Source organism: Muscardinus avellanarius, assembly GCF_963383645.1.
Source record: "Muscardinus avellanarius genome assembly, chromosome: 12".
NCBI classification, from domain to species: domain Eukaryota; kingdom Metazoa; phylum Chordata; class Mammalia; order Rodentia; family Gliridae; genus Muscardinus; species Muscardinus avellanarius.
Window position 1 is genome coordinate 1690126 of NC_137798.1, and position 22347 is coordinate 1712472.

A 22347-nucleotide genomic window follows, 5' to 3' on the forward strand; every position below is an offset into this window, starting at 1 on the left:
AGCTTACGAACAAAGATGTCCAAATCCCTTTATAGATAGCTACAACACTGTAGGTAATAGAGTTGTGATGACACAAGTAAGAATATGTTTATGGCAAAATGTGTGTGTTAAAACATTACTCTGGCCTATGATACCACCGGGTCTGGGCCACCACATGAGTGGACTGGAAGGTCTTTTGCTCCTTCTCCTCGTACACCTCGTGAGATCTGCAGAACCTCATTCCCATTCCAGACTAAGATTGAAGGACAAACGTGCGATCTTTTTCTCTGACAAGTGTTTCATGCATATCCAAGGGCAGGCTTCATGAAACTAACACAGGGCACATTAATTATTTCAGTGGGTTATAGAAAATATTAGTGATATGATTTTATTCTTGCTTAGAATTTTGCTCTTTTCAAGGGGGCTCTTGGATAAATTAAATGCCTTGCCCAAGATAAACAAGAGAGCAAAAGCTGAGCCAAGACTCTAATCGAGTAACTTCAACTCGGTCCTAACTCCGCTGCCTCTAGTACAGACAGCCTTGTAAACAGTACATATTTATTTCCCTGTGCCCTGAAATGATTGTTTTTATAGACATAAAGAAATAACTGATTGTTCTCATTATCTAAAGGCAAGAAAAATCACTGATTTTTTTTTCAGGTCTGGGGGTCGGAACCCAAGGGCATTCTACCTCCAAGATATACTCTCTGACCTATTTTTTATTCTTTATTTTGAAACAGCATCTCACTAAGTTACGGAGTACCTCGCTCAGTAGCTGAGGCTGTCATGAACCACGATCCTCCAGTTACATTATAATTATATAAATTATATATAATCCTTAGACTGGCAATAAAAGCCCTATTATAAACTATACCTTGGAGCAGAGATATAGCTTTGTAGTAGAACACTTGCCAGCATGTTCTAGCTAGGTTTCATCCCAGCACCACAAAACAAACAAAGAAATAAACAACAAATAGCCCAATGTCTTCCCATAGAGTCATATTTGATAATCACTTAAGCAGTTCACCAGAGAACATAAAAGCTCTGGGACTGAGCTTTAAGAGGGGTCTGTATCAAAGAGCCGTCAACTAATCAGTGAGATTTTGCTATTCAGGTATCAACTTAAGCCTTTGCAGAAACTAATGCAAAAACCGCGCCTATAATTGACTATAATGACCCCGTATTCCTATGTTCTCTTACTACTTTTTTTTTTAATTCCCTGTGAAGCAGGGTTTAAAACAAGTGTAACAACTCATGAGCTGCCTGCAGGTATCCTGAAACACTGAAATGGAACCTATAACTTTTCACCATGGGGAAAAAAATAAGACTGCTTTTATAGAGAATTCTAACGTGTCACTAGACCTATAGGGAACAATCCAGCATTCATCTCTTCTATTGATAAAAACCTTTTGCTTTTTAAAAGACTAGTGGAGCACCAACCCCAGTACAGTTGGGTTGCTTATTGTCAGCTTACGATGGAGTCACACCATGTATTCCGGCTAGGAAATAAGCCATTTATTTTACCATTATAGTATGACCAGAATTGTGGGAGTATCTCTTTCTAAATTATTATTTATAAAATTGACACATATTTTAAGCCAACATTAACTCTTAACTATTCATGTTTGTAGGGGAATGATGTAAGAATTAAGAAGAAAAAATTAAGCAGCTGTATTAAATGTGATTTTTTTCATAGTATTGAAATTAAGAGAAGTAATGAGATTTGGTGCAGAGATTAGCAAGAGTGGATCTTCATTATCTGGCTATGTTTGGCAAATCAAATATGGGTAATTTTGGGAGGAGATGACTGGAAGAGGGCTGATTATTAGCCATGTTAATTTCCCATAATGCTCAAAATAACCGGATAATAATATCTCTTCATCCCAGAATCCCACAACACTAATCACTTGAGTTGTCACATATCTTTTCTGTGGACACTCAAGTCAGATTCCACAAATATTCATGTTATCTATTACAATCAAGAAGTAAAACCATAGTTTAAGAAAAATTATCTACCATTATACTATGACTTGACAACTTATCCACTATTAGATAAAGACAACTTAAATTAGTTCTGGCAGATTTGGGACTTGGCAGTTCAAAATATGAATAGCAAATGTAAAAGCATGAAAATGGCATTACTATTATGTTTTAAGAGGATAATACACCTTTAAAAGTGCCAAGTGATTACTTTGCATACTGTAAACAACGGCTGCCAATCAATGTAGGAAGAGGCACGTAGCACACAAACGTGCTGAGGCGAAGCCCACTCCGCCAACCTGATGCTTCCTCCCGAGTCAGTATTGCTTAGCAGGAGCAGCGGGGCAGGATAGCATCTGCACACTTCGTAATCTGTTCCAAACTGCAAAAACAGACGACAGCGCCGAGAAGGCAAGGTACTTCCAAGAGTCCCTGAAACCTGCACAGTCACACTGTGTAAAGTCAAAATTACTTCTGAACGATGAGGCCGCTTTATGACCCTCTCCTGGAGCCACGCTGAGGGTCACTGCGTGTTCTCATAACCCAGGAAACTTGGCCTTTAGTGCCTGATAACTCCACTCCTCCACAGAACATACTCGGAAACTGTGGTCATGTGGAAGGAAGAAATGGAAATTTTCCTATCATTTGAATGAATATTCAGGGGTTTCACTAAACAGCATTTAATGGCACTCTATTCTTGGAGTTTTTAAATAGCTGAATATTCAGATATGCACATGCCTTCTATTTTCCTTTATTCAAGGGTCCTCAAATCTCCTTGAATTCTTTAGTGTATTTTTAAACAATTATACTTCAAGTGATATTTTATGAGATTGGGTGCTAAACTTTGAGCCTCTCATTATTTTAGTTTCTTTTTTATGGTAATTTAATAAGCATTTCATTCTTCAATCTTCTCACTCAATTACTTATTTTTTTAAAATAGACTTTATTAGCCAGGCATGGTGGCACATGCCTGTAATCCCTGTACTTGACAGACTGAGACAGGAGGATCACAGGTTCAAGGCCAGCCTCGGCAACTTAGTGAGGCCCTCAGCAACTTAGCAAATTTCTTGTTTCAAAATAAAAGATAAAAACAAGGCTTAAGGCTTAGTACTGTAACCTGGGGCTCATCCCCCACAACACCTCTCTCTCCACACACATACTTTATTTTTTATTGTTTGTAGGTTTACAGCAAAATTGGTAGGCGAGTACAGAGATTTCCCATATACGCCCTGCCTTCACAGTGCACCGCCCCTCCCCCGGCACTCCTCCCCTTATCAACATTTTCCTCTGGAGTCATTTGTTACCATCCATGAACCCATAGTCATACAGCATTATCACCCAAAGTCCGGAGTTTATGGGAGGGTTCACTGCTGGCAGTGTGCATTCTATCGATTTAGACAAATGTATAGTTACATACATCGACCATTATAATATCATACGATATGGTTTGGGCACCCTAAATACCTTCTGTGCTCTGCCTACCGGTTATTTGTTTGTTTGTTTGTTTTTGTGAAACTGGGGGCTGAAGAGGGCATTCTACCTCTAAGCTATAGCCACAGCTCTATTTTGAAACAGGGTCTCACTAAATTGTGGAGGGTCTCACTAAGTAGCTGAGAGTGGCTATGAATCTGCAATCCTCCTGTCTCAGCCTCCCAAGTACTGGGATTACAAGCATGTGCCACCATCCCCAGCTCTGTTATTGATTTTTTAAAAACAGTCTGTCAGTTAGGAGCTCATAATCTAAGAATTAATTTTTAGTCTATCTTGTTTTTTGGGGTTTTTTTTTTTTTTTGTACTGAGGATTGAACCCAAGGACGTTACAGCTCTGAGGTACACTTCTGGCCCGATTTTATTTTTCTTTTGAAACAGCATCTCACTAAGTTGATGAGTGTCTCACTACTTGCTGAGGCTGTTCTCAAACCCATGATTCCTGGTCTTAGCCTCCCAACTGCTAGGATTACAGGCATGTGCTACCATGCCCGACTATCTATCTTAATTTTTAAACAGGGTTGTCTGATATCTTGGAAGTGTTTTGTATCTGGAGATTGTGCATGTCACCCTTACCAAAAGCCAAGGCAACACTACTGTACCAGTGACCTGGCCTCCATGTCACTGGGAACCCATGGGGACCGTGACACCTGCTAAATCCCAAACACAGGAACCTCCCCCATGCAGAAGCCTCCATAGCCACTTCTACCACACTGGCACCTCAGGTAAAAGGTCATGACATGGCAACAGGCATGGTAAGCAGTGTGATAAGCATCGTGATAAGCATGTAAATCCACTTGCAATTCTCTTCCAAAAGAGTTTCTAGGATTCAATGCAACATTCAATTTTTGGCCTGTCTCTTTAATTTGAGAAATTGTAAAAAACGACAACAGATGGCACACAGAATTGACTTATGTCCTCTATTCTTTACGGAAGAAGGCAGTGCATAGAAACTTTGATAAAGGCAGAAGCTACAGTACACAGGTCACTATTAAAATTACAGTGTCTCTCTGGACGCCAGCATCAGAACACAGAGGCTTTCTTCCTCAGACATTCTTTAAGACCAGCCAACGCTACTGCAGGTTGCCACTGGTGATCTCAGCCCTGACGTTCAGTCCCTTCCTGTCCCAGTGAGGACGTGATGGATGTGCCATTACCATTGAACCTCGGCAACCTCTGAAATTCCTACTCTTCCCACCCCAATCTCCTGCCCCCACCCCTGGAAATCATTATGGGATGGGGAGAACACACAAGCTTAGAGTTAATTGGAAACTTTGCAAGAGAAGAGGAATGCTTAGGACAGCATGTCCACAGGAAAATAAATCACCTGGCATTGTTATTTAATGCATTGTGACATCATTTCCTGAAATTAAACAGAGATGACACCAATTCGGACCATCTCTAATATAAGGTTCCATTCAAATAACTCACAGATGTTTTCTCCAGGCAAGCAGAAAAAGCCATGTAAAGGCGAAGGAGAGGGCAGTCCTGCTCTGCCTCGTGCTTGTGGAAAGCTCCCCCACCCCCTGGGCCGGTGTTTTTCAGCGGTGTGCTCTGCATATGCATTTCCGTGTATTTCTCAGCCGATGAGCCCTGCTGGGATTCAGTGCACGTTTGCATCTCTGGATATGAGAAGGGTCATCTCATCTCTTGCTGTATAGGTAAGACCTACACTTCCTATTTGACACTAATGTGGCCATAGCTGTTAGTATTAAGTAGACCAGTCTCGGAATATTAAGGCACTAATTTCCAAGTTAAAAAAAAAAAAAAAAAACTACTGTCCATGAAATATCAATTCAATTGGAGGTCTTTAAAGAGATGTCTAATGATAAAAATTATCACAGAGACTTCATGAATATGTTTAGGGGTGGAGATAAATAACGTGGACAGCACTATGTATCTAAACCTCACTGTCTCCAGCAGCTGGAAACCCAAGCATCCAATCCTAAGACCCAAGATCCTTGGAACTGTGCAGCATGTTGGGCCACAGAGCGACCCCACCAGCCAACTATGGTAGTTATTTATTATTTTCATTTTGAAAATAAGGAATAGGTTCGGAGAGACTGAAAAACTTATCCAAGATCAGAGAGCACAAACCCATGACTTCTAATTTCACATTCAGTGATCCATTAAAAAAAGAAAAGCGTATCATAATATCTCAGGGAAACAGGCAAGGTGGCGCAAACCTGTAATCCCAGCATTCTGGAGGTAGAGACTGGAGAATCGTGCTTCATGGACAGTCTCAGCTACTTAGCAAGGCCCTTTGCAACTCAGTGAGACCCTGTTTCAAAAATAAAAAGACTAAAACAAATAGGGCTGGGGGTGTAGCTCGGAGGTACAATGCCCCTGGGTTCCATTCCTGGTACTGCAAAATCAAAACAAAACAACGTCTCACAGAGAGGCTGGGTTTGAGCAGTCTGAAGAACTCAGCTAGTTTAGACTCTGTAGATCTGGAGCCTGGACGGTCAAAAGCACATTCTCCACCAAAAGTAGGTCCTGCTGAGGCATTCTGAACTGTTCTAGTTTCTGCTTCACTTCCCACTCCATCCTAGAAGTCTCACTTAGACCCTCTAATTTTCAGTAGACATCAGGACTCTCTTCGATCTACTATCCAGGAGCAGCCTTCAGAAGGGAAGGCTTAGACCATGTTCTCTCCTACGGGGGGTATTTGGGATCTATTGGAAAAATCTGGTCTTCCTATTTCATACAGTCCCAGGAAAGAATGTGGTAATTCAGATGCCCAAATCTATTGAGCTAAGCTGCTAGCCATTCAACGAGATTATACCAAGAATTAGAGTCACTTTATATTAGGTGCTTATTATATGAGCCAGGCATGTGTCTAGGTACTTTATAGATCTCAATCCCTATAATAACCCTAACTGGAGGGTATAAAGCCATCTCTCTTCTACAGATTTGGAAAATGATCCTCAGAAAGGGTAAAGATCGAATATTGACTGTGTTGTACATTCTAAGCCCTATGCTCTTAACTAGGACAGTCCCCCCCCCATACACAAACATCTTGGATCTCAAGATGAAAAGAAAACAGTTAAAAGGAAAAATAAGTCTATACCTTTCCCCTGCCTCCCTCTATCTCTCCATCCCGTTTGTGCATATGTATGTACACACGTAAAGAATAATAACAATTTTGATGTGATTAATTTTACTATCATAAGAGCTTCATGAACTCAATGAAGAAGAGAGACATGTTCCTCTAATGTAACTTGCAACTGTATTTTCTTATAACTTGGGTTCGGTCTCCTTTGGCTGATAGATGTTAAAATATATTATTATTACCAAATGCAGGCCTTTTCCCAAATCTCATAAAACAAATTCTAATAGGCAAGGAGTGAAATTAGTAAAAATCAAGTAGCAGGTTTCATCCTCTCTGCCATGCCCACAGATACAGAGACAGGCAAAGTGTTTGGTCATAGATAAAGGGCAGTGTCTATGACTGGAGGTTTCCAGGAGGCTGCATGATATTATGTCACATTTAAGTAAAACTTCTGAATCAACAATACGCCTGTCTTTATCCCTGTGTTTTCAAAGACCTTTAGTCAGAAATGGGGAGGAGCAAGTGCAGTGAGTCTTAGTGTGAGAGCACTCTGTGTCTTTCTTCCATGATCGAGTATATTCTTTGCAACACAACTGGGGGGGCTCTCGAAGGGGCAAGTGGAGGTGCCCAAGAGCCTACCTGAACACACTGAGGGCTTCTTGGCGTGGAGGAGGTATTATGGTTATAAATAAACTGTCAGCCTGGGTATTATTTCCTGCTGTTTCTTTAACCATCTTTGAAGTCAAATAAAAATTCTTGTAATGGCAGGCTTACTTTTATGATACCATAATCTCCATGTGTTAACTAAAGGAATAAACTTCTCTAGAATTTCCCTAATTTTTTTGCTTTTTTTTTTTTTTTTGGCCACTGAGTACTTTCTAGTAAATCCTATATATTTCTAACAGATTCTTTCTTCAGTCTTTTCTACATTTTTTTAACTCAAGAAGCCAGGCAGAGCCATCAACCAAAGGAAGAGGGTAATGTATAGTGTTTTTACTAATTGAATTTCTGAGAAAAAAACATGGATTTATTTTCTTTTTAAGAAAAAGTGCTTTTTCTAGAGGGGATGTTTTTAAATGACATTTTGGGAATAGGTAGTTAGAAACAAGAAAGTCATTATTTAGCCTCAGATGAAACAAACTCAAAATGCTTGATTCTGAAGACAGAAATTCTTTGATCATAAAATACCTTGGATTTTAAAAATTCTTCTTTGGTTTTAGTTTAAATATTTTCTTCAATGTAAATGATTATCATCAACCAATTTGTTACCTTTTCCCCCTGAAGTTGGTAGCACATAGGAATTTGAAAGATTGTTTTAACTGTTACAGTTGTAGTGGAATTTGTTCTTCCAAGAAAACTGAAGGTTAATGATTTTTGTCATATTGAGACTAAGACTTAACAATTGCTACAGTTGGCCTTTGTTAAGGTGGGCTTTTTTCCTCTCTGGGCCTTTTGAGGTATTCAGAATAGGTGACAATAGCTTGCAGTTGAGAACATATGTAGAGAGACCCCTGTGGCTTATTGGAAAAAGTTGCTCCGTGCTGGTTGGGTGTTTGGAAAAAAAAATACAACCAGAGTTCTTTTATGTTCTGCTAGTTAATGAATGCGTGAATGTCAAAATGGGCCAATGGCCCATTCAGGGGGCAAAGCCTTAGCAGCCCCCTTCTTTAAGAACACATCCTGAGATGCAAAATACATTTGCTTAACAAATTAAAATAATGAGATAATTCAATTAGCTTCTTTTTTTAAAAAGAAAGAAAAAAGGGTACATCGGGGATTATTGTAATACAAGAACAGGTCATACTGCACAAAAGGGAACAAGACCAGTTTGAAATAATGTTAAAGAGACTAATAATGGAGAAATGCACATTGAATCATGCACTTGTAAAGAAATTTACATGAAATAATAATTTAGACTACATCTATTTTCAGTGAGCCTGAGCCAACATTTCACTTTGAAAGTTGAAATTAATTAAATGACAGAAAAATATACTGGGGCATCTCTCTTTCCAGGGACTTCCTCATGCCTGTTAGTGCAAGTAAGAAAAGAAGCCTAAATTAACATGTCGCGAGTTAGGGCTCTCTATTCTTGGTTTCTGAGCTCAGAATTATAGCTGAGTAAATCTTTCAGCTCATTAAAGATTGGGAAGTAAAAGTTTTACAAGACCATCCTCATCAAAGTTACTAACCTCTTCTCTGCAAGTGGGGGAAGAGTGTGGATGAAGAGGGAGAACATTTGCGGAGAGAGAGCTGGGGAGAATTTCCCAAAGATACAAGGAAGACACAACAAGGCAAGGAGGGAAGCAGAGAGCGCGGGAACACAAAGCCAGCGGGAGAAGGTGACAAGGGGGCACTCGGCGAAAGGAGGTCATGGGAGGAGGGGAAAACCAAACCCTTCAGCCAAAAGGGAAAAGGAAGGACCAGGCTGGGCAGAGCCCTCTGATTTCCCTGAGCAGGACCCAAATGTAGCAGCACGGGAAAGGAGCCTATATTTGCTTTCATTGGGGGAAAAAAATTAAAAGAGAATCCAGACAACTTAATGGACTGAACTGAGGTTCGGCCAGTGGAGAGGAAAACCGAACTTGAAATGCTAGGTTCCTCATTCCCCAGCTCAGGGCTATCTGAGTCTTGCATCCCCACCTCAAGGGCCAGCATTCATTAAATATTTTAGTCAGATAAAGAATTCTGCACAAAGCCTTGTATGCATTGAACCAGCTGGAAGCTCTTTTGGGGTGAGGATAACCTCTTGCTCTTGGCTTTTTGTGCCGCAGAACCGCAAATGCCCAGGATCACCGGCGGCCCGCAGCTCTCAGTCAGTGGCCAGGGTGCACAATGGCACAGTCCTGGGCAGGGAGGTGGGTGGCACAACATTACCGGGACAAGAAGAAGCCCACCGAGGGCTCCTGACACTTCCAGGACAGAAAGTCTTCTCTATTCAGAAAGGCTGGGGAGCATTTTTTAAAAATGCAAAGAAAACAACACTGGGCTTCTCCATTACCTCCCACCCCTGGAGTACATGATGTCAGAGCTTCTGAGATCTCTATGCACCTGCTAAAGACGAGTCTCAGTTTAGCCAAGTCACCGCGATGTGGTGAAGAAAGGCCCAGAGGTAGTGACTAGGGAGGCGTGGGTCCTTGACCTTCATTCAGCTAGTCGAGCCCCTTCCCGAGCCCCTTCCCGAGTTTCAGTTGTCCCCATTTGTCCACAGAGCAGCCGGGTTCCCTAAAGTCTGCTCTTCTGTGACACTGGTCCTGACGGCAGAGAGGATGAAAACTCACGCAGGTGTCTGCTTTGGAAACCCACTGCTGAAGTTGATTTTCAGCTCCGAAAGGCCAGGCAGGACAGAAATCCAGGGGTAGGAAACCAAACAGGTGAGTTAGGTGGTCAGGAGCCCCACGGCCTGCCCGGGGCGGCGCCCCGCCTGCCTTTCTTCCTTGCTACTCTAACCAAACAAACCTCGGGTTAAAAATGAGAAGCCCCTCCCCTCACACTCACTCGACTTCCAAATTAAAAACATTTTACAGGTTAGTAAATCTCCAGCTGAGGTGATGTAGCAAAGAACAGCTGTGAAGTAATTTTGATAATGATGAGAAGAATAACCACATGGCAAGGTTCAGAGCTTTGCTGTTGCAGCTTCAGTGCTCCTGAATAGATAAAAGTGATTAAATACTCCTGATTATCCCTGACCAATATGTAATGGATTTACAGCCCTTTCAATTAGTCAGTATTTGCTTAGGACTCATTATTTTGTCTTTGGTTAAGTAATCAGCCCAGAGACCGCATGTTCCGTCTAATTCCTCTGAGCCAAGGCGGTGCAGGGCCCTGACCTTTGAAATGGCCATAGCTGCGAGGCAGGAATAACCAGAACCACGGCTGCCCGTTGGTTCTTGCAGCTAATCCTGACACCACAGGCCAGATCGATACACCTTAGTTTGCTACTAATGTCCTTACATCAAAATGGCCGATTTAAGAGTGTGAATCTATCACTTTGTCCTCCCCACCACCGCTCCGCCCCTTGCCCTCTGCAGATCCCTGAGAGGAGCAGGTCAGCAGCCGCCACCATAAATAACAGTGGAACCTTGTCCCGGGCCCATGACACTGTAACTAATGTCATTCAGCATGGCAACACACAAGTTGGATAATCAAAGAAGACCTTCAGCTTCCAACGGGTTACTCTACTTTTAAGCATCAGCCTAAGGAGATTGGCCTGAAAACAATATCATGGCAAGAAGCATCCTCAGAAATGTTTACCATTTTCCCAGTATCTCCAACAGGACAGTAAAATATAAGCATGCCTAGTTCCTCTGTAAAAGTATATTGTCACTTTTTTTGTTGTCATGAAAGTCTTAGAGTCAGCAGTATAAACCAACACATAAAACCGATCACAAACTAGAAGATAAACTGTTAATTTAAAAATGTTGCACATAGCTAATCTTTTCCCAGAAGTGAATGGGGTTAGCTGTTACGGTAATGGACTTGAACAGGTAAAAAGAATCTTTAATTTCCACCTTACAAACAAAGGCGTTCGTCATATAAATAAATGACATGTTTGCAAACTGCTTTAGCAAGTAAAACTGCACCTGATAGTGTGAGCTTGGACATGCATGTGGCAAGATGCTTTTTCTTTTTTTCTTTTTGCCTCCTGGAGGAGACGGCTTTCAGTAACAGTGTAATCGGCAATGCTCGTGGATTCCTGAGCATCAGGCAGCCATTTCCTTTGGTTGTGGGTATATAATCTGAAGTCACTCTCAACCCTTTCAGCATAAATAACAAATTTACTTAGAGACACTGTTTAGGATCTGAGACCATTTTCAGTAAGGTCCACATGCTGGTCTTTTAAGACAAACCCCTGCTACTTTTCTAGAGGATGCTCTTTGGAAGGTAACAGTTGATAAAATCTTTACTGCTCTCTAGATCACCAGGATTTCAAGACAGAGAGAATAAATACCCCCCCCCTTTTTTTTAATCTGCAAGAGACCATAGGGGAAACTTAGCAAAACAACAAAAACTTTCTTTTTCTCTTTCATCTTGACTTACTGTGAGATGCTGGAAGAGCCACGCTCTCATGATATTTGTTGCTACTTTGGGGAAAATGCCTCTTTTCTTCTGGCGTTTTTTGTCCTTGTCTGGATCATCGTCGTCACCCGTACCAGGTGAAGCTACACTGTTGTCTAAACCATCTCCTAGTAGGAAAAAATAAAAATACATTAGAGAAGACACAGTAAGGGTGCCAACAACGTGCGGCTAATGGCGAGCTCGGCTGAGCTTGTTGAAAGAAATCCATTAAGCGGGTATATTCTCTTTCATTAAAGTATAATTGGAGACACAAATATGTAAAAGACAAAATTAAACCAGGCCTCTTCAAATGTTAATTTTGTGTGTCTCACACTTGCCCATATCATTAATTCAATTATAATTGTGTGCTTGACACAGTGCAGTAGCTCTTTGTCAATTATGGAATCCAATGTGGAAAAACCACCATCAGAAAAACCATTCAATGGAAATGCACCCCCTGCCCAGAGTGAACACATCTAGGAGGGTAATCAAGTTAAATGTTCTGTAGTCTATATATTCTAGGCTGCCTGCATAGGTGACAGTAACTGTGTCACCGTTGATTGCACATAACACACTGCCGGCTCAGCCCCTCCTAGAACTGTCACCTCCTAAGCACACACTCAGCACACTCCTCACAGGATCCTGCACTCTGCATCTGCATGACATAAAAACTTTTAGCTCTCTGCACCACACTGATCATTATCATGGGTGGGGGTGGGGGGAGATGCGCATCAAGGTAGGGTGCTCACTTAATCAGAAGTTTCTATCAACATCTTTCTCTTCTGTGCTTTTCTCTGGCATTAATTGTGCATTAGCAAAAATCATTTACTTTTAACAGTCATAGTTATTTTTTCTTGCCCTCCGGCAAAAATGCCTTGAAAGCCTGCCTGGAGGGCATCTAAATTATGTATCTGAAAAACTCTTCTGGCAAGGCATTGCAGGACCCCTACTTTCTTAAAATTCATACGAGCACGTCTTCCTGTTTTTGGGAAGGCATCAATCAAGAGCAGCAATATATGCCATATCCCTACATTAATATTTGAACTAATAACTTAAAAAAAGGGAAAGAAACAAGATCCGACTTGTGGCATAATCAAATGCAAAATAAATGAAGAATATGGGGACAGCACTGGGGCTTTATAGATGGCTGTGTTTTCCTTGCACATCATTAGCCTGGAGCCACACGAAAGAGGAAAACAGAGAAGTGGAGAGTTTATGCTCCCTGCTGGTGTTTAAGAAGCCGGGGTCCTGGAAGGACATCTGGGAATTGCGCTGAGATGGGGGTTTTTGTAATTTAAGAATAGACATTCATTAGCAGTAAATGCCATAAATCCCATGCTAAGTAAAAACCTTGTCCAAGAAAGCCTAAAACAATAAACTCTGTGCTCAATGTAGCCTGAGCTGGACGCTCCGCAGCTTCCCCAGGAATGCTACAGATCCACCAGCTCGCAGCTCCCTCCTCCCCAACTGTGCTACAACACAGACTTCCTGCCCGCTGGGGCAGTGGCCTTCTAACTTCTGGGTTTGCTTGCTCTGTGTGCTTCGCTTATACCTTTTCCTTTTCACTGAAAAAAAAAGAAAAAAAAAAAAAAAAAAAAAAACAACCTCAACCTTCTTTGACCAAAGAAGCAGAAAAACCACAGCAAAGAGCTGGCAGATTAATTTTATTGACATTTCCATTTTCACTGCAATGTGATACCCTCCATCACATGGAAGAGATGACCCTCACTATTTACAGACTGACAGGCCACTTCATTACAACCACCCTGCCCCAAGGCAAGGCAGCTCCCTTCCATCTGCCCAACACTAGAGCACGACCCCAAGTTGCTGTTCTCTTTTTCTTTGCCTTCTGTTATGATAAAAGAGAGAGAGAGAGAGAGAGAGAGAGAAAGAGAGAGAGAGAGACAGAGACAGGCAGGCAGGCAGTTCAAATTGTCAAAGAAGGAATCACTGTATGGGCTAACAAAGGCATTTGACTTTTGAATACTGGATTTACAGAGTCTAGTCTTCATTTGCTCCCTGCACATACATGTACACCAGGGTGTCGCCTGTGTGCACGCGTGCGCGCGCACACACACACACACACGCACACACACACAGGCTCACACCACGGCACATGCACGTGCTTTCCACCATGCCAAGGAACTGCTGCAAGGCAAATTCTCACCCACACTAATGGCTTCTGACTGCTCCTTGGCAACCCTAGCATTTTAACCTGGGTGGATGTGCTCTCCAAAATACAGACACTGGAGCGATCTCATCAGCTGCTCATGTGACACAGATGGAGAGTGGCTATTAGGAGCCAGGCAGTGGGCCTTGGGGATCTGAGGTGCTGTTCTGTAGCCCGAGGCGATTTTGAAAAGCAGTACCCGAAGATGAGGAAAAAATCCACACTGCAAGTGCAAGTTTGAAGTCAGTCCGTCTGTCTGTCTCCCCACCCTGGATAGAGATATTCTTGTCTCTTAATGTAGAATCTCTGTGGGCTATCTGAATGTACATTGCAGATAATGTATGTATGGAATAACTCTTCCTTCAGTGTCTTCCAAATATAAAAACATACTCTGTAAACAATGCCTGTGTGTATATATTTCTTCCTAAGCACATATGGTTTCTGTGTATATGTTTAAGCTGAAATTGTCAGGATTTTGTTAAAATCTCATTTAGCTTTTTTTGATAGATTTTTGAACATACTTATTTTAAAAGGTTAATGGTTTATTTGAAGGAAGTTCAATGAAAAAAGGCATTTGCCTTTTTAACCCAATCAATGACCTTAAAAATGAGAGACGGAATTTCTACAGTGCATTTTCTCTTGTTTAAAAGCAAAGAGGGTTGATAATGCCTTTAAACTATATGGTTCACTATATTTAGCTCAAGAAAAAAATAGAGCTAGCTTGAGCATCCTTTGATGACTGAATTAAACTGGAGAAAGAGGAGCATTGCATGAATTTTAATGTAAAGCAGCCCATTTTACATAAATTTTATAAAACATTTGAATTTAATTTCTACATAACAAATAATTGTAAGCAAAATATGTCTATATTTGTGTTGGCAATTGAATATTAAATGGAAGACTTTTAATGTTAGTGTTTATGCCTCTATTAAAAGAGGAATTTCCCCTTTCCAAATACAACAATAATTACCATTGTTTTTTCCTCCAATGGACTAGGAGCCAGCTCCCGAATAGAGTACCAACAACAGCATAAAGGAAATTTGGGGGACGCAACTCTATGTTCTGCCCCCTAAAATAAAATTTTGCAGATGATGCTAAGGGTAGTAACTGATAAGTGGGTATTGTTTTCTCGCTTTAAGGCTATGCAGTATGTGTGCGTGTGTACGTGTGTGTAAGATGGCTGGTAATCTACCTTTCCATGTGCCAAATGAATTAATGTGCCAAAAGGCTGTATATACTATCATAAATGCATGCGCTAAAGGAGGTCTCAAAGCTAATAGCATATAACTCAGCATCTGAAGTTAGGATTCAAAATTGTGGAACCCTTGGGAAAGAGCACTGTTTCTTATTTATCTTTTCATCCTTACAAGCCCAGTTCCATGCCTGACCAGAACAGATACACACTTGTCTTTGAGCAAGTGAATAGGTGAACTAATCAATGGGCTTGTCCAAGGGCCCTGTCTCTTTCTGAAAATCCTCTCAGTGGGGAGCCGCACTCATATGGTACCCAAGAGCTCTCCAGAGCTGGTTCTTCTGGAGTGGCCAGGTGGGTGATCTGTGTGTACAAAGTCACTCCAAACACACCAGAAATGGTGCTTTGAAGACCTAAGTGTCTACAAGGGCCTGTTTAAGAGGCTGGACCACAGGCCATTTTACCAGCACTGCCACCTTTTAAAAGATTACTAATCACTAGGTACTCTATAATCCCAATAACTTGGGAGGCTGAGGCAAGAGGATCACAAGTTTGAGGCCAGCCTGGGCCAATTTAGCAAGACCCTATATCAGAAGAAAGAAAAAAAAAGTTTGCTAGCCAAGCTTGGTGCCACACGCTTGTAATCCTAGTACTTGGGAGGCTGAGACAGGAGGATCATAGGTTTGAGGATAGCCTCAGCAAGTAGTGAGATTCTCATCAACCTAGGGAGACCTTGTTTCAAAATAATAATAGTAATAGAATAGGGCTGGGTGTGTAGCTTGGAGGGAGAATGCCTCTGGGTTCATCCCCAGTACCCCCCCACGCCCCCCCCCACACAGACAAAAGGAAAGTTGTTAATACCTTGGCCAAAGGCACATCTGAATTTTGGACAGGATACTTAAAATACATGTGCACTAGTAGAATAATGTGTGTGGCCATGAGAAAGAGTATGCCAGGTTTGTGCAAAGATAAATCTAAAGCAGATTAAATGATCAGAGAAGACTGTTAAAAACGCAGGTCCCAAGGCCTCATCCCAGATGGACTCAATCAAAGTATCTGAGGGCACAGAACAGAAACTTGTTTTTTCTTGTTTCTGTTTTTTGTTCTTGTTTTTGTTTTTTGGTACCGGATGTTGAACTCAGAGGCATTCTACCTCTGAGATACATGCCCAGCCCTATTTTATTATTATGTTTTATTCTGAAATAGGGTCTCATTAAGTTGTGGAAGGCCTCACTAAGTTGCTGAGGCTGGTCTCAAACCTGCAATCCTCCTGTCTCCACCTCCCAAGTACTGGGATTATGGGTGTGCACTACCATACCAGGCTGGAACTTGTGTTTCTCACGAATTCCTTAGGTTAGCTTCTGCACTTAGGCTGGTATTGGTTGTAAACAGGCTTTTGGGAGCTACCCACTAGGTGGCCTAATCTGAAATGAGATACAACCTCAGGAGCAGTAGGTAGCTGAAATTCTACTGTACTTCCATCAGTGCACACTGCCTATAGTCTGGCCTGGGCCTCAGTCACTGTAGGAAAGTCATGGTGTCTGGCTACCACCACGTAACCCCATCCTTTATCCAATGGGGAAGGTTAAATAGAAGCTGTGGAACACTCACTGGCTCTCAAAACGAGGGCCGACAGCTTTAGTATCAGCTGAGCGGTTGTGAAAATGCAGATTCTCGGGCCCACCTCAGCCTATGGACTCTAAAATGCTAGGCGTGAGGCCAACAATCAGTGCAAAGGAGCACCTCGGCTAGAGAAACTATGCGGCACAGAGGGTGTGCCTCAGCCGGCCATCTCTGTTGTTGTCTGCAGGCCTGAAGCTAATCTCTGCCTCCTCCTCCTGTTTTCAGACTATGGAGTATTTTGAGAACATCTCTATCTGGACTTACACCGCTGCTCTCCAGGAAATCACACATACTTCCCATAGCTGGAGGAGGCATTGCTATGGTAAGCAGCTGAACACTTACCTCAAAGAGAAATGCTGAGAAAGTCTAGATGCAGGAAGTGAAATCCTGGGACAACAAGAGCATGTAGGTGTGGACAAAGCCATATTTGTAGCTGTGCGTACAGGGAATGAGGGAGAGCAAGGGCATACTATCAGAAGATCTGCAGAGGATCCTAAAGCGGAAGTTCCCGTCCATAAAATTCTTAGTCATAAAACCTATCCCAGAGCTGGGCACGGTGGCACACTCCTGTAGCCCTAGTACTCTGAATCTGACACAGGAGGATTGCAGGTTCAAGGACAGCCTCAGCAATAAATAGAACAAGGCTCTCCGCAACCTAATGAGACTATGTTTCAAAATCAAACATAAAAAGGGCTTGGGGTATATCTCTGAGATAGAATACCTCTGGGTTCCATCCCCAGTATCACAAACTAACAACCGAACAGGCTATTCCAGGCAAAAGGACACCACTTCCTTTCATTGGTATATTATCTTATTCCCTTTGGTCAAAAATATGTCTGTATTTTAAACATCAATTGCATGATTCAGAATTAAGAGATGATAAAAACAGTGGTAATGTGCTGTGGCCGGTCTCATACCACAGGGGTATGGCTTCCTCCTTGTCCTCTTAGAATATGTATATTCATGAAACTGTGGCTTTTTAGACACTGTGCTGATTTGCATATGAGTATTCAAGTGTTTGTGGATGAGCTCATATTTTTGCCTATTGTCATGTGTACTTGCATACACGTACTCACATACACAAATGTACACCGCTCCTAGAATGTTTCTACTCAGTACTGACTAGGTGTTTTCAACCCCAGTCCAGCACCTCCAGTGCGTCTAGACTATCATCTCTCTCTTATTTTTTTGTGTGTGTGTGGTGCTGGGGATGGCACCCAGGGGCATTCTATCTCTGAACGACACCCCCTGCCTTATTTTTTTAATTCTTTATTTTGAAACAGGGTCTTACTGAGTTACAAAGGGCTCACTAAGGAGCTGAGGCTGGCTGCAAATCCGGATCCTCCTACCTCAGCCTCCCGAATGTTGGGATTACAAGCGTGGCCGCCACACCAGCTTCATCTCTTCTCTATCAACATTCTTGTTCCTTTCGCTATGTCACTACCACAAGTAACCTTCACTGGGCACTTACAAGTTCCACTGGTTTTTAATCTTAACCATGAATCGGTGAAATAATTACTCTTTCCTATTCAATTCCATTTTGCTGATAGAAAATCTGAGAGCCAAAGAAATTAAGTAACTTGTCAAAAGCCAAGCAGAGGGTGGCAGAGTGGCACTTGTCCTTCAAGGCCCATGCTTTTAGCTGCTCTGCTCTCCCTCTAACTGTGGGGAGAACAAGATGATGTGAAGGGAGACTGGCCGCCTTCACCACAAACAAAATAAATCTAAATAAAGCCCAGGATGTGTGCATTTATGTCCCAAGGAGACATGGAGTGACAGCTTATTGTAAAGTAAATTTGAAGCTGGGTGTGGCAATGCATGCCTATAATCCCAGTACTTGGGAGGCTGAGACAGGAGGATCACAGTCCAAGGCCAGCCTCAGAAACTTAGTGTGACTGTCAGCAATCTAGTGAGACCCCCGTTTCCAAGCAAGAAATAAAAAGGATTGGGAGTATAGCTCAAAAGTAGTAGAATATCCCTGGGATCAATCCCTAGTCACACACACACACACACACACACACACACACACACACACACACACAGTATAAACTAAGAAATAAGCAGATACATATTTTTATACAGACAAGGAATATCCATTATCTGTAGAGCTTTTGTTTCCAGTGGACCTAAAATTCAAATTAAATATGATATTGAAACAGGACTATCTGCTGTTTTATGAGTCAAACATGCTTTATGAATCAAGGGTTCTCTTAAGATTCCATGCCATTAATCCTTACTGATGGCTTGGAATGCCCTTTCTCTTCTGTTTTTCTTTCTTCCTTTCCCATTCTTTGTCAGCATACTCCTATTCAACCTTTAAAACCCAGTGAGAAAGGAATCTCTTTTGTAAAGCTTGCCCCAGTTCCCATTAACTGATTTAGTATACGCTAGCTATTTCTTCAGCAGTTTGTCCTTCCTTCTGTTATATTTGCTTTCCTGTTTTTAATTGATCTGTTCAGTAATCTGTCTGTCCGTGAGCTTTTGTACGGAAGAACCGGTGTCTTACTCATTTCTTATTCACAAGGAGCAAACGCTCAAATGTTAACAGAGTAAACAAGTCGGTAGCAAGAGCCTGTAGATATGCCTGTAGAACCTCATGCGCCTGCTGAGAAAAAAAGTGCCTACGAAGGGAATGCCCTGGTCACCAGCAGCCAGGAGCCCGGGCCTCCTCCGTCTACTCTCCCTGCCCTGTGGCCACTGGGTCATACCATGCTCAGTACTCCACTGTGCACACATATGCACGGTCCTCCCCAGAGACCATCTGAGACGCGTGCCCCCTATTGTTTATGGAAATGGTACGCCATCTCAAATCTGTGCTATTCCACTGGAAAAAGAGAGTGCTGGGAGAGAACGGCTACCCACTGCTCAGGCTCTTCCAGTTAAGACAAAGTGAGATGGAGTCATGGAACTGCAACACCCAGTACTTTGTGGACTAATTTTCAATTTCCTTTCGCCTCTTTTCTCTTAATATAGTACTTAGAAAACAGGATTAAAATACACTAAATCCAAAGATATTTTCTTGCAGTGGTTGTCAGGGAGTACTTTCCAGGAGTTTAATTTAGGGCATCCCACTGAGAAACTTGCATCAAGATTTCAAAGGAGGAGGAGGAGGCAGAAGAGAGGGGAGGAGGAGGAGGGGGAGGAAGATGAGGAGGAGCAGCACTCCTATCTAGTCTTGTTTCAGAATTTAGCCTTGCAAAACTTGCTTTCCAAGAACCATCAGCCAAGTAAATTATTTTCCACAAGCAGTTTACTACTTTTTTCTTTTATTTCAGATGGGGCTGGAGGGGTGGGGCTATAGGCCCAGAAATGCAGGGAAAGCGAGGGGCCAGTGGTGAGACCTGCTAATTACTGAGCTCTTTTACTCTCCTGCTGTGCCTAACTGTCTGGACACGTTAAAGTGAGATTTTTCTGTGATTTTTCAAGTGACTAGTCATGGCCCACGAGCGTGGGGGAAAGCAGAAGAGATGAAATGCTTTCCTTTACATGCAACATTTACTAACTGTGTGGGTTTTGTGACATTAAAGAGAGGACAGTGACCCAGGCCACCTTTTTCACACTCAAAAGAGCACTGAAAAAACAAGTCTTCATCGGCTTACCTCGGGCTTCCCCGGTCCTGAACACCCTCCCCCCGGGGGATGAGCAGAAAAGGAAAAAGAGAGGGGATTTTATGCCCCTTTCTCTTCAACTTTTCAGGCGGTATAAGCAGCAGTTAGCAAATTCAGCCCCAAATGGCTCCAAATGCTCAGAGCTGCAGGGGCTCATTCTTTGTTATCCTCCCTCTATTTACCCAGGATTTACTCAGCTCTCCACTGAAGAGGCGAAAGCACTTCCATTCTCACCGGCTGGGCCCTGGACTGTGGCCGTGGGGCACGCCCTGGCCTGCGAGGCGGGGGTGGGGGGCTTGCAACCTGGAGAAGGCCGAAAAAACTGCTCACGTGCTCCTGAGACAACCTGGCTGGGGCGGCTGCAGAGATGGGCTAACCTTCCTGGAGAGAAACGGAAACCCAGCAGGACTGCAAATGTGTGTCCAGAGACAAATAACGTGCATTTTAAAATATGCATCTAGATGATAGAATGGAAAGTGGTGGGTGAGGGAAAAGAATTGAGACTGCAGCTTGGAAGAAAACCACTTCACCCACTGGTTGGAAAAATAAAGTGTAAAAACAGACAGATGGACACATATGTAAATGCGGCTGTGTTTTAGGCTTTCGCTGGCAACGTGAGTGTCGTAGTATAGTTTTGCACGCCTGTATTTTCCATATCATGTTGAATCCTGTTAACTGTTGAACAGAAACATCCTCATACTGGTCCTTGACCAAATCAGTCCCTTCCATTTACCCGCTAGGAGCCATAAAATTGCTTTGTTTATTGACTCGAACTCTTTAATCCTTTAGAGCAGACGTGAATCAGAGCTTACAACGCTTCTAGCCTATTCTTCGCTTCATTTGGTTATTCTCATTTCATATCTATACGTATGTACACGTATGCATATGTATCGAATCCGTTTCCTTTGACATACATACATACATATATATATATATATGTACACACACATAGTTCACTTACAACTTTTGACATATTTTAAGAAAGAACATCTCTTCTCTTAATTCTCCCACAGAATTCTCTAAAGAATACTGGCTGGTCCAGTAGGAAAGTATATTCCTCTGCCACTGTAATTCAGCAGACTGCTTAATCTCTGTGGCATAGGATAAAGAATGTACTTCGTACTCAGTTACCTGATAAGCACATATAACAGTCCAGGGTATGTTCTGAAGTTATTCACAGTACATCATAATAAAGCTCTTCTGGGCACTCTAATGATTCATTTTTAGTGATCTCTCAAATGCCCTTTTCCACAGTTAACACTCAGGTTTTATTAAGGTAGAGAGCAGGGACAAATGTCCACTCAAGTCCCAGCTCTCAAATTTGACTCTACTTGCACTACACTACCTACAGCTAAAGCTTTTTTAATGTTCCGTTCGCTTCCCTGGAGTGGCGTTTCAGCTAACAGAGTTCACAATCTTTCAGCCCTAAACACAGAAGGCTGCTATCTTCAAGTCATCCTAGGAATGTGCCAGATACCATCATCTCCCTCCTGTGATACAAAGGACCAGAAAGAGAGAGAACCAGAGAGGATGGAGCTGATCAAGTTACCAACAGCTCAGAATGCCCTCTCAGGAGGTTAATGTTTGAACCAGTAAATGTTATAATGAAGAGCCTCGAGGTTGGGCTGAGGCTGGCCATTGAAATAAAGACCCTCAAAAAGGAAGTATGAATGGAACTCGTCCTCTTTCACCTAATGATTTGACATGAGGATCATGGTGTCTATTAAAAATCATACAAAAATGAGTTGTTATCTTATATGAGTCTCTTTCCCATTTCCTACGGAAGAAAAAAGGTGGTTAAGGAGAGAAGTCTTCCCAATTTCCCTTAGCTATGTTTCAGTACAAATTGTGAAAATTATGCAAATAACAATTTTGGCACCTTTGCTAGAGGAAAACATTATTAAATTATGCTCTAAGTATTTTGTCTGCCTTAGTAATTACTCTCATGTAACTGTAAATATAAATAGCTGTTATTCTGTTTAAATTTTTAATCATGCAAAATATTGTCACACAAAATGTCCTTCTGTTGCAGTCTAACTGGGATTTTCTTTTTTAAAATACCCATATTTAACTGAAGTGGACTATATTTAGCATTGTAAAGTGTTTGAGTAGAGATAGCTGGCTAACATCTCTGAATCAACAGGTCTTTAAAGGAAAGATAGGGCCTTTAAATTTGCAAAAAGAATTTCCTACAAAAGGA

General features: G+C 42.0%; 1 protein-coding gene across 6 annotated transcripts in view; it reads right to left on the reverse strand.

Moving 5' to 3' along the window:
- Nucleotides 1-22347, reverse strand: part of MEIS2 (Meis homeobox 2) — a gene marked incomplete at both ends in the record, with an annotated part of 226623 nt that overhangs the window by 150388 nt on the left and 53888 nt on the right. For all 6 annotated transcript variants that reach the window (XM_080706915.1, XM_080706914.1, XM_080706913.1 and 3 more), the window contains one exon: nucleotides 11537-11682. In XM_080706915.1, coding sequence (XP_080563041.1) covers nucleotides 11537-11682 — 146 coding nt within the window. The remainder of the gene's footprint in view (nucleotides 1-11536; nucleotides 11683-22347) is intronic.